Source organism: Miscanthus floridulus, chromosome 8, assembly GCF_019320115.1.
Source record: "Miscanthus floridulus cultivar M001 chromosome 8, ASM1932011v1, whole genome shotgun sequence".
Taxonomy (NCBI): Eukaryota; Viridiplantae; Streptophyta; class Magnoliopsida; order Poales; family Poaceae; genus Miscanthus; species Miscanthus floridulus.
The window spans coordinates 81962735-81975828 of NC_089587.1; the positions used below are offsets into that span (position 1 = coordinate 81962735).

At 45.3% G+C, this 13094-nt stretch overlaps 2 protein-coding genes across 2 annotated transcripts; both read left to right on the top strand.

Annotated features, from left to right (window-relative positions):
* The first annotated feature begins 2003 nt into the window (after window positions 1-2003).
* LOC136472766 (uncharacterized) lies at window positions 2004-3709 on the top strand. Its single transcript, XM_066470473.1, has 2 exons — window positions 2004-2597; window positions 3610-3709. The coding sequence occupies exon 1, from the start codon at window positions 2066-2068 to the stop codon at window positions 2564-2566; it is 501 nt and encodes a 166-aa protein (XP_066326570.1). The 5' UTR covers window positions 2004-2065; the 3' UTR covers window positions 2567-2597; window positions 3610-3709.
* A 588-nt stretch (window positions 3710-4297) lies between these two features.
* Window positions 4298-5096, top strand: LOC136472767 (histone H2B.3-like). Its single transcript, XM_066470474.1, has one exon. It carries the CDS (start codon window positions 4366-4368, stop codon window positions 4822-4824), a length of 459 nt encoding a protein of 152 aa, XP_066326571.1. The 5' UTR covers window positions 4298-4365; the 3' UTR covers window positions 4825-5096.
* Window positions 5097-13094: the final 7998 nt, after the last annotated feature.

Here is a 13094-nt window from a genome sequence, read left to right on the forward strand (position 1 = left end):
CCTTTAATTTTTTTGGTGATGATATCATTTTTCAGTTTTTTGAATGAGCAATGCCACACATTATGTATAATCAGTTTGTATCAGGCTATATATCGACATCGGATTTCTGAAATTAAGCAACTTGTATAATAATGTAACGCGCCGGGCATTGTGCAATTAAACAACTTGTATAACCAGCTTCTGAAATGAATCAATCTGTATAATCATTTAATAGGCACTGTCTCTGTTGGGATTTGTCTGCAAGTTCTCCTGGGACATGAGTTCTTCGGATTGGATTATTCCTGTTTCTTTTTAAACAAACCAGCACTATCAATGCTTATTTTTATTGGTGTAGAAGAAAATACAAACAAGTAATCATGAGGAGGTTACCTATATAGGGGTGAAAAAGTTACAATAGCAACTTTAACTCAGCAACCGGTCCGGTAAACAACAACATGTGTGCGTACCACAAGCCACTACATTCAGCTCTCTAGCCACTACAACAACAAACTACCCAAACTTAAACTGGTCACCAAACCGATGAACCATCAACGCCCAAACTTCTGCCAAGCATACAAGATAGCCACTGCTATATATGCACGGCCAACTGACGCCACGACATTAAATAGAATATGGGACTATAATTCTTTTTTAAAAGGTGGGTTAGAATTTAGAGACGCAAACAAACAAACAAGTGTTGCGATTATCTTGGGCGTTACACAAACTTTGAACAACTGACTTGAAATCTTGGTTCTAGATCCAAAGTCGGAAGTGGAAATGCTGAAATCCTTTAACTTCAATTTGGATCTATTGCATCCTCGAGTGTGGGATGGATCCACACTAAACCGATTCACAATCAAAGATCAACTTTTGCATATGGGTTTTAATTTGTTCGAAATAGTGTTGTTTTCCTTTAGAAAAATCAAGCTTCTCAATATCAGATATTGAAATTGAAGTGAAACCTCAGCTGTGCTAATTGCCATCTTATGGACTGAAGGTATTGCACCTTTATCTCCTAGCCGACAAATCTCCTAGCCGTTTTTTACTTTTCAATTTGATACAAAACGAATGTGCAATGTCTGTGACATAAGTGCGCCCACGGTGATAATAACCCAACCCGAGTAATCTGAAACTTCTCCTTTAAAAAAAAGTAATTCGAAACTTATAGTGGATGCTATAGCACCTAGTGGCTCGATCATTACTCAATTATTTCTCTCTAGTCTAAAATTTATACTTTTGATTATCCTATAAAACTATGGACTAGCTAGTCATGTGTAGTATTTTCATAGTGTGAAAATCATATTAACATATACATTGTTATTATTGAAACTTGTAGTACTTTGCTATTTGCTAATCTCCACGTTATGCCAATCCGTTGCATCAAACATCATGTATTTATCAGGTGGATCATTCCTTATTGTATAGTAACGCATACAGCACTTGCTTACAGCCCATGTTGCAGATTTTAATGGCACCAAAAGCATTTTGTATTATGAAAAAGAAGATTAAAGAATTGGACATGCCATTTCAGCTTTGCTTTAAGCACCAAAATGCAAAATCAAAAGTTGGAACATACATGTCTAATTCCAATGATAATATTATAGCTAGTACTAGGCCAAAATATGACATCACACACAAAACACATCCATATCTTGGGTTGTTTGTAACGCATGAAATTCGTAGTATTGATGCCACTCAACCAGTTTCCATGTATTAACTTTTATATCTACTATGCTAAATGACACAGCATGCATTTGCATGAACATTCTAGCATACATGCACGAGGTTAGAAGAACCAACCAAATTTCTTATAGACTACGTCCCCAATAGACTGCATGAGCGTGAAGTGTGGATTCACCAAAAAATAACCTCAGCCATGACACATGGCGCGCATGACCACAAATGAAATTATGTCAGTTGTGGCGTGCCGCCATTCTCGCAGTCTTACTCGGCTTCATAACTTTTGTACACACACTCGTGTTATTCGTTAGCAAGGCATCACCTTATCTAAATCTAAATAAAAACACACCACACCCGTCTCTCATACCATTGAGTGATTTGCTATCAGAAGACACTTCAATAGACAATGGCGCACAACCTCATTGTCACATTGTTCATTCTAGCGGTCTATGTCGCCGCGGTGGCGACACCATTAGTCTATGCTACCAAATCTCCAACGAGCACAATAGCCAAGGAGGACGAAGCAACCAAAGAAGGGGATGCAGCCGCCAAGGCGCCCGAAGCCGCCACCAAGGGGTCTGCGAAGGACCACAAAGCAGAAGCTAAGGGGGATGCGCCCACCACGGCAACCGATGTAGCCACCAAAGGGTCTGCCAAGGACCACAAAGAAGAAACTAAGGGGGATGCGTCCGCCAAGGCGCCTGAAGCAGCCACCAAGGGGTATGCCAAGGTCCCCAAAACAGACGCTAAAGGGGCTGCTGCAAAAGGGTCCGGAGCACCCATGTCATGGCCGGATGGGGGGCCTGAGTTCGTCCAAATGGTCATCAAGAACCCCTTCTTGAAAACCACACCACCATCAAGTGATGACCTCCCCATTGACCCCACTCCAGAAGGTAGCATGACCTAAAAAGCAAAATTATGATCGACCAAATATTAAGGTAAGAATATGGAGGTATTATGATGTTTCTATATTACATTTGGTTTAACTTCTCTAGTATGTTGAGAGTATTTGAGTAGGATTAGGAATATTTGTACTATGATAACATTTCGCACGTTTAATTAATTCCATGTTTTATTTTACTAGTATATATAAAGAGAAGGTTCAATTATGCCTTTTTATATTGATTTTATACGATGTGATTTGTTGGTTGCTAAACCTTGGTGTCTGTGATGCTACAACTCCTATTGACACCATTTGAGGCTTATTTGAGCAATTACATTTATGCAAAATATTGCTTATGTGTTTGGTTAGGTGTCTAGGGACTTCTTTGTGATAATATACAGCTTTGGGGACATTTTCCAAAGTGTTCCAGCCAGCCCAAAAAGAGCATCCCGAGCTCCCTCTCCCTCTTGTGGTGCTTGTTCTTCTCCTTCTGGGGTTAAGAGAGGGATCTGAAATATTTGACGGGTGAGACTTTGATCTCCCGAATCTATCTATTAGAGAGTGAAATTGGTGGGGATTTAGAACCTCCCCAACTTTGTTGGCTCGCACCTTTTTTATTTTCGTATTTACAGTGGACTGCTTCCTTGTCATTGCCTATGCTTTTTCCCACAAGTGGTTCCCAAGCAAATCCTTGCGTGTACGTGTGATTCGGTATTCCTCTTACGATATGAGTTGATTGGTTCCCATCTCGCTTTCTACCGGTGCCATTTGTTGAAGATTGGATAAATTTGCTCATGGTAGCTGGATCGACATACGAGGCATATGTGTTTTTTGATGTGTTGTTGATCTGCGGTGGGAATAGTTGTTGGAAGTACTTTGTGTACAGGTCACATGCAAAATTTAAACAATTCTTGATCTATGATTTTCATGTTCGTGGTCTATGCTAATAACTTATGGACTTATGCCCGGAAGTCCGGACCTCCGAAACGTCCAAAGAAATATCTTGAGGTTCTAGACTTCGCTACATCCTAAGTTTGGGTGTTAATTTTTGGTTCCTATTTATACAGCTGCTCCCGTTTGTCCTATATACAGTGTCAGTGAGGATGACTCAGATTTACGCACATATTTAGATGTTATTTTGGATTCAAAGTTAGTACTCAATTTTGCTAAACGGAGGCCCTCTCATATGGTATTGCCCTGTGGGCATTTTGTTGGAGGGTTTGTGGGCGTCACAAAATGCCACAAAAAATACACGGGTTGCATGTTGACATTATATTTTCTCATTTTTGAATATATAACGTATATGACAAACTAATGAAGTTATTTTTAGTGCATGTGTACTATGTTTAATTTCGTATTTCCACGCCGGGTGGGCAGTGGCGAGCCCTCCCATTTTTTCGCATTTGGTACTCGTAAGTCGTATGTCGTAGTATACCAACCGGACTACCGGAGCCTACAATCATCGGCGCCAAAAGAAAAAACAGACAAATCAAAACTCCCGCCAGGTGCACACTTCACCGCCTCCCACCGACGTCTGGGCCCTCATCCTCCACGTCACCGATCCGCGACGCTCCCTCCACCCTTTCCCGCCCGAGCCACCTCAGCGATCCGCGTCGATCTGCATCCCGTTCGTCCACCGGAACGGCCGAACCCCATCGCACCCCTCCACGCCAGCGATCCGCGGCTCGCACCCTCCCACCAATCGCGTCTCACCTCCCACCCCCTATAAAGCCGCGCCCCAGCAACAATATATCCCCAAGCACCCACGGCCACACCCAGCCCGCCGAGAAGAAGCTCGATCCCGAACCCACCGCCCGATCCCGATGGCACCCAAGGCCGAGAAGAAGCCCGCCGCGAAGAAGCCGGCGGAGGAGGAGCCGGCGACGGAGAAGGCGGAGAAGGCCCCGGCGGGTAAGAAGCCGAAGGCCGAGAAGCGGCTCCCGGCCGGCAAATCCGCCGGCAAGGAGGGCGGCGAGAAGAAGGGCAAGAAGAAGGCGAAGAAGTCGGTGGAGTCGTACAAGATCTACATCTTCAAGGTGCTGAAGCAGGTGCACCCGGACATCGGCATCTCGTCCAAGGCCATGTCCATCATGAACTCCTTCATCAACGACATCTTCGAGAAGCTGGCGGCGGAGGCGGCCAAGCTGGCGCGCTACAACAAGAAGCCCACCATCACGTCCCGCGAGATCCAGACCTCGGTCCGCCTCGTCCTCCCCGGCGAGCTCGCCAAGCACGCCGTCTCCGAGGGCACCAAGGCCGTCACCAAGTTCACCAGCTCCTAGGCGAGCGATGGGATCTGCCTCAGTTCCGTTCAGGAATCATGAAGTAGTAGTGTGGTCGTGTGTTGCAGCGGCGGTAGTTGCCCCTGCGTCTGCTCTTTGTTCATCTCTAGTCGTCTGATTTATGTAAGAAGTAACCTGGTGTGGTACTGTGGCTGTTCATATTTGCAATTTCTGATTGCAAATATATGTGAAATCTATCCTTGTATTTCACTGAATTTTGCTTTCGTTCTGAACATGTATTTGCCGCTGACTCGAAAATTTCGTGTCCTGTTATCATCTTCCTGCGGCCTGTTGTCAATTTCCATTTTCTGAACTCGAGGTGGCTTGTTGGGAGATTGAGATTTAGTACAGCAAAACGCCCGTTCTTCGCTGTGTTGTAAACATGGTTTCTTGCGAGTGATTTGTTCACTGTAGCATTCAAAACTTCGCCCCCACTTCGCATCAGTTTCAAATTGTCCGCGTCACTTCCAATTTCTCTACTGAACTCGGCTTCTCCAAACGCAAAGTTCTCTGCATTCTGTTTGGGTTTAATTTCCAGTTTCTGAACTTGAGGTTGCCTTGGTGGGAGATGAGATTTGGCACGGAGCAAAATGCGAGCCGTTCAGCGATTCCTCACTGTGCTGGAAACATCAACATGGCTTCAGTTTCGAGCGTCTTGATTGCTTGAATTTCAATCTTTTGGGCTGCTTGGGCGCGATGTCCTCAGAAAGTCGAAAGCCGAAAATCTGGCGCGAGAGTTTCGGAAGCCACGCTAAGGCCTGGTTTAGACTGAGGTTAGGAACTTTTGTTGGTATTTGATAATTATTGTTTAATTATAGTCTAACTAGGTTTAAAAAATTCGTCTCGTAATTTACAATTAACCTGTGTAATTAATTATTTTTTAATCTATATTTAATACTCCATATATGTGTTCAAAAATTTGATATGATAAAAAGAGAGTAAAAAAACTTGCAATGTAAACGAGGCCTAAATTTTTGCTTTGGCGCCGAGTGGGGAGAACTGGACCTGTTGACAAATTATGCTGGGCCCAACCACCCTCAGCTGCTTAATTGCAGTCTCGCCTGACCCATTTTAAATGTTATTATATAGGCCCACTAGTACGAGTATACTGTATTACTCCATGCGTTTTAAATTATAACTCGCTTTGATTTTTTTTCCGCACATTTTGCTATATATGTATCTAGACATATTATTATATCTATATTCATAGAAAAATAGATGTACCAAAAGATCAAAACAACTTATAATTCGGAACGAAGTGAGTACTGTAAACTAGGTGTCTGCATTTTAGAGCCTCACGCTATAAACAAGCCATCCCAAATAACGTACTAGACGATTGCCTACGCATGTATGTTCATCTTTATTAGGCAGTTGTTAGCGTCCGGACGTCTGGAGAGATGCGCGCGCACGGATGTCTGCGCTCGCGTTTCGAGGATGCGTCGACCTACCCGTACCATCCGCTCGCACACATGAACTGCCCGCTTCAGCACCGCTTCCTGTGCACACGTGGGGACCGGCTGCACCCTGCTCCGTATCGAGCACACGGGGACTGCCTGTGCCTACGCCGGCTGCTTCCCATGCTCGCTTCACATTGGAACCGCATGCACGATGCCCTAGCAGCTACAGCAGGGGGCATCGAGAAGTGGGGCCCATTGCAACATATGCAACACCCGATCTACTTTTACAACATCTAGATAAAACATATGCAACATACGTCCAAAATAACTGAAACATTTGCAATATAAGTCTAAAAACACTTGAAAGTCGTTGCAAGCATGTGCAACGACTAGATAAAACACTTGCAACATATGCGTGAAACATATGCCATATCTAGATAAAAAGCTTGCAACATATGACTGAGAAACAGATGAAATATTTGGAACAAACTCTTGCAACATACGTGTATGGCCATTGTAACATATGCAACATCCTGATTTACTTTTACAACATCCATGCGAAACACTTGCAATATACCTTTAAAACACCTGAAACAATTGAAACATACGTTGCAACATGCGTTTTCGCGCAACATCTCTTTGCTGCTTGCCACACGAAGGGAGCGTAGCTACGTGCGCAGCCCAGCTACACCAAGCCACCATGCCGCTCCTATCCAAGATCATCCACGAGCAAGCCGGCCATCAGTATGGCGACACGAAAGGCATCTATGTGAGGAGGCGGAGGCGCATCAAGGCAGCTGGTACAACACGACGCCATAACAAACATGAGGGCTACACGGCTGTGTACACCTGTGGCAGAGGGTTGTGCCATGGGATGGTGTAGGAAGTGGTCGAAGAGGCAGCCACATCTAGCACCAAAGCAAGGCGAGGACGTCGCAAGTGCCACGAGGAAGACGAGCGGCCACGGTAGGCAGGAGGCGCGATGGAGAGGGAGGAAGGGGGCGACCTCGGTGGAGATGTTGGCCGACGAGCGCCAGGACGCCGTGGCACGACGGAGCATGGTCACGTCTTTGGCAAAACTGTCCAAAATAGCACGCTTCCGGAGACGCTCGTCTTCCACTAGACGCTAAGCACCTCGAAAATAAGCTACATCGGACGGTCCCGTCGAGCACACCCCAAGAGAGAACTCAAAACAATCCATATTTTTCACCCAGAATCCAATAATGAGAATGAGTTTACAATACTTAGTCCATTCTATACAACAAGAGTTCTCGAAAATACACTATTACAATACCAAGTTCAGAGTACGAAATTTAAACAGCGGAATTGAAATAAACATCTAACGATAAGATACAAGGATCCGTCTGTGCCCATCAGAAGAATTCTCCACACAACAGCCACTCCTCAAGCTACACCTACAACAGGGGTAAATAAACCCTATGTACATATGTAGGATCTCTGATACGCCTAGAGGGGGTGAATAGGCCTGTAAAAATTTAACTCAAATCAAAGTCAAATTCACCCATGGCACTGCCGCCCTAAACAGTGGCACTACCGCACATGCAGGAGAGATTAGTTCACAGTTCAAAATCTACCCAACAAAATTTAGATCGGGTAAATTTCTTAGCTTCCTATAAGGTAGTATATCTCAGATCAACAACTAAAAGTGGTAGGAACACCACACACAAGTAGGTCGGCCTCACTCTAGAAATCACCTCAACAACAATAAGAACACAAGTGTAGCAACACAAGCACAAGATGACACAAGGATTTATCCTGTGGTTTAGCTCGCCACCAAGACTTGCCTAAGTCTATGTTGTTGAGGTATACCACTAAGACTTAGGGCTTTGCGACCCTACCTCATTCTCAAGTCAACAGAGTGAACTCTTGAGATGAGAGGTGGTTATATTTGCTGCAAGAGGTGGTTACAAACCTCCCGGGGCTACCACACAAGTTGGCAAGCTCCACAGGCGACGCTCTAGCCGGCTAGGAGCCAACCTCCAAGAGTAACAAACACAACCATCGGCTAAAATATGAACCAAGTGCTCTTTAGAGTTTGGGAATCAATAGAGCTGCTCTCTAATCGAGTTTTGGAAACTTATCCCTCAAGGATTGATGGGGAAATCAATGGATTTGCTTAGGGGCTTGAGGTCAACAATGGAGTGAGAGAGAGCTCCTGCTCTATTTTGGGCGTGCGGAAGTGAGGAAGAAGAGAGCTGGTTGGTTACTATTGGGAAGGAAGAAGAAAGGTATATATACCCTGAGCCCCCAACGGTCACTTAAATCGTAGATAACCATTGGAGAGAAAAGAGAAAGGTATATATACCCCTAGCCCCCAACATACACTGCACCCAAGGGGTCAGGCGAGACAAAGCACGTGGCCTCGAGGTCGGGTGAGATGAAGCCCATAACCAAGGGGTTAGGCAAGACAAAGCCCACGGCCTCGAGGTCGGGCGAGACAAAGCCCATGACCAATGGGTCAGGCGAGACGGAGCCCGCACCTAAGGAGTCAGACAAGACGGAGCTCGCGGCCTTGAGATCGGGCGAGACGAAGCTCGCGACCAAGGGGTTGGGTGAGACGGAGCATGTGGCCTCGAGGTCGGGCAAGGCAGAGCCCGTGGCCTTGAGGTCAGGTGAGATGGAGCCCGCACCCAAGGGATCAGGCGAGATGGAGCACGTGGCCTCGAGGTCAAGAGAGACAAAGCCCGTGACCTAGGGGTCGAGCGAGATGGAGCCCGTGGCCTCAAGGTCGGGCGAGATGAAGCCTGCACCCAAGGGGTTAGGCAAGATAGAGCTCACACCCAAGGGGTTGGGCGAGTCGGAGCTCGCACCCCGCAAGACAGCAAGGGTAATAGCAAAGTGTAGACTGTTTTGGCTGTGAATCTGAGGATACATATGGTTGTTTGAGCACTTGGTAGCACATATTAGCTTAAACATTATGGTCCCCTTTATAGTACGGCTTTTCCTATACTCAAATTCAATATATAAAAGAATTTAAATCTCCTTTGAGTTTGAAGCCATCTACATTTATAATTAGGGGCTCCTCCGTTTCATATAGCATCCTCGAATATAAATTCTCAGCTTATCATCTTGATAAATCCCATTAGTTCTCTAATTGCGTGGTCATTATCATCAAAACCCATAATTAAGGCTTGATTGCGCTTTCAACATAATGTACTCGCAAGACTTACCCGACTAGTGAGAATAATTTCCCGACTCCAAAGGATATGATAAGCTTTATAGTTTGCTGTGTTTCCTTTTTGCAAAAAGCATTACTAGCAGTGAATCCTTATGTATGTGTTTTATTAGCAGTCATGATTAGTTCATTAGCTAACCATTCTATGTAAGCACATGTTCTACTTTCAAGCAAGAGTTGAGCAATCAGATCCATTTCACTATCTTTTATCTTCCAGTTCTTACTACGGTGCTAGATCATAGACAAGTCATACTGTATCACACGGCGATTCAACCAATGTATCCCAGCTGGGTACCTCGAAACACATGCCTCGCTTATACCCTAGGCACAAGCAAGATGAACCCATCACTCTCCTATCAAGGGGTCTAGGTCCCTGTCCAAACTTAGACTCCAAACCCCACTCCTGAGTCCCGGACTCAGTGTGATGCTTAGACCTCCACCATCCCCACCTCCAATACTCATACTCCTGCTCGCCCGCGGTCATGAACTCCACCAACTTGTTCTCTACATGCATGCAATAATGATGCAACACTTAGTATTATGACAACAACAACTCTTAAAATAACAATACATCTACCAAGCTACTAAGCTAACTCTAATGACTAAGATGTTAAGCTACCCATCCTTTCCACTAAATAGGTATGAAACATTCAAGTATTATCTTAGCAACTAAAATGCATTTATTCTTTTATTAACGATTTAATGTATATTAAAACAAGGAGCACCAAACTACCTTATTTCTCGGTCTATTCTAGGGCCACAAAAATTATAGTGAGCATATAATAATACAATGAACCTACTGTAAAAAATTCATGAATACCAATTTGCCACAAAAATTCCTACAAATATTAACCTAAACAATATTAAACACTCTTAAATAATTTAATAAGCCTTAGCATCAACTCAGACCTGCATAATCTAGTCATACCATGAGATACACAACATTTTTAAGGAACTCAACAAAATTTATTTCACAATTTTTGGACACCTATGCGAATTGATATTAATTTTCAAAGTTCAGCTTCGAAATTAAAACATAAAGCTATTTCTAATTCCTTAAGAAAAGGAAAAATGAATTCACCAGCGCGGCCCACAACCACGCAGACTTGGTCCACTTGCGCGTAGCGTGAGTGCACACGCGCGGCCAGTAGGCGCGGCCCACGCACACAGGCCGACCCGCGGCGAGAGACAGCCCACGCGCTGGCGCTTTTGTAGAGACGCCCCTGCGCTACCTAGTATTCGCACGACGCTATTCGCACTATTCCTATAGACAGCAACTTTGCACGAACACCCTTGCAATCTCTCTCCTTTACAATGATATGGTCCTTGACCATCTGAAAGGTCCTAATGGCTAGAGGGGGGTGAATAGCCTAATAAAAATTTCTACAACAACACTTAACAAAAGGTTAGATAATTATGAGGCGAAGCAAGTGTTGCGCTAGCCTACTCAAAATGCAAGCCACCTACCACAATTCTAGTTTAAATAGTGTCAATTCACACAAGAGGTATGACACTACCCTATGTTAGTGTGCTCTCAAAGGCTAACTAAAGAGCCACACCAACCAAGCAAGCAAGCTCTCACAACTAGTTACACTAAAGAGCTTGTCAACTAGTTTGCGATAATATAAAGAGAGCGATCAAGATAGTTATACCGCCGAGTAGAGGAGTGAACTAATCAATCACTAGGATGAATAACAATGAAGACCAATCACCTCGGAATCAAAGGATGAACACAATGATTTTTACCGAGGTTCACTTGCTTGCTGGCAAGCTACTCCTCGTTGTGGCGATTCACTCACTTGGAGGTTCACGCGCTAATTGGCTTCATACGTCAAACCCTCAATAGGGTGCCGCACAACCAACACAAGATAAGGATCACACAAGCCATGAGCAATTCACTAGAGTATCTTTTGGCGCTCCGCCGGGGAAAGGTCAAGAACCCCTCACAATCACCACGATCGGAGCCGGAGACAATCACCACCTCTGCTCAACGATCCTCGCTGCTCCAAGCCGTCTAGGTGGCGACAACCACCAAGAGTAACAAGCGAAATCCACAGCAAAACATGAACACCAAGTGCCTCTAGATGCAATCACTCAAGCAATGCACTTGGATCACTCCTAATCTCACTATGATGATGAATCAATGATGGAGATGAGTGGGATGACTTTGGCTTAGCTCACAAGGTTGCTATGTCAATGAAAATGGCCAAAGATATGAGCCACAGCCGGCCTTGGGGCTTAAATAGAAGCTCCCATGAAATAGAGCTGTTGTACCCCTTCACTGGGCACACTACGCTCTGACCGGATGCTCTGGTCCAACTGACCGGACTCTGGACCCAGCGTCCAGTCCACAGATGAATGCCACGCGTCATCAGCTTCAAACGTTGTTCGTCAGATTTCAACGGCTACGAAGTTGACCAGACACTCTGGTAGAGTACTGTAAGGGTCGAAACCTGGTTTTCCTCAATCGGACACGTCCGGTCCACCTCGACCGGACACAGCCCAGCGTCCGGTGGTAAACCCTAGCCTCTGTACCGCCAGTCAACATGACCGGATGCAGCTAGTCAGTGTCCAGTGCTTTTGGATCCAGCGTCTGGTCACATGACCGATGCTGGCATCACCTCGGTTTTCACTTCTAACTTCTCCACCCTTGCTCCAATGTGTCATCCACAAAGTGTATCACCTTGTGCACATGTGTTAGCATATTTTCATAAATATTTTCAAGGGTGTTAGCATTTCACTAGATCCTAAATGCATATGCAATGAGTTAGAGCATCTAGTGGCACTTTGATAACCGTATTCCGATACGAGTTTTACTCCTCTTAATAGTACGACTATCAAACCTAAATGTGATCACACTCTCTAAGTGTCTTGATCACCAAAACAAAAAAGCTCCTATGGTTTATACCTTTGCCTTGAGCTTTTTATTTTTCTCTTTCTTCCATTCAAGTTTAAGCCCTTGATCATCACCATGCCATCACCATTGCCATGCTATGATCTTCACTAGCTTCTCCACTTGAAGTGTGCTACCTATCTCATGATCACTTGATAAACTAGGTTAGCACTTAGGGTTTCATCAATTCACCAAAACCAAACTAGAGCTTTCACCATCCCTGTGCGTGCCGGCACGGCGAGCGGTGGCATTGGCGCTTGCGCACATAGGACCCATGCTAACCTATGTACGAGGCCGACGCTCACCTAGGGTTTGACACAAAGCGATGGGTGGCGGCTGCACGAATTGAGACATAGTAGAAGGGCCTCTCTATGACGGCGGGCACCCTATGATAATGGTGACGATGTTCTGGTGAGCCACAGTATTAAGAAGGCTGTAGGGATAGCGGGTGAGCAACAGGGACTCACCACTGACCTAGTAGAGGTGATGGTTCAGCCGGAGATGCCCTAAGCGAGCCTGACCACGTGCACGCGACGAGCTCGATGACGAACCACAGCGACATGGTCGTGCCAGCGATGAGGAGGCAATGGTAGAGGTGCGGCTTAGGTGTGCATGATGAGGAGGGGTTCTAGGTGGGGATAGTGGTGCAACTAATTTGGCTCGAGACATTGAGGAGAGGGCTAGCCATGGTGAGGGCGGTGATGGGTATTAATGGCTAGGTGGTGGGGCAAAGCTCCAAATTGGAGCTTAGCCTTGCACGGTTCAAGTCTGGGTGGGGTAGGCA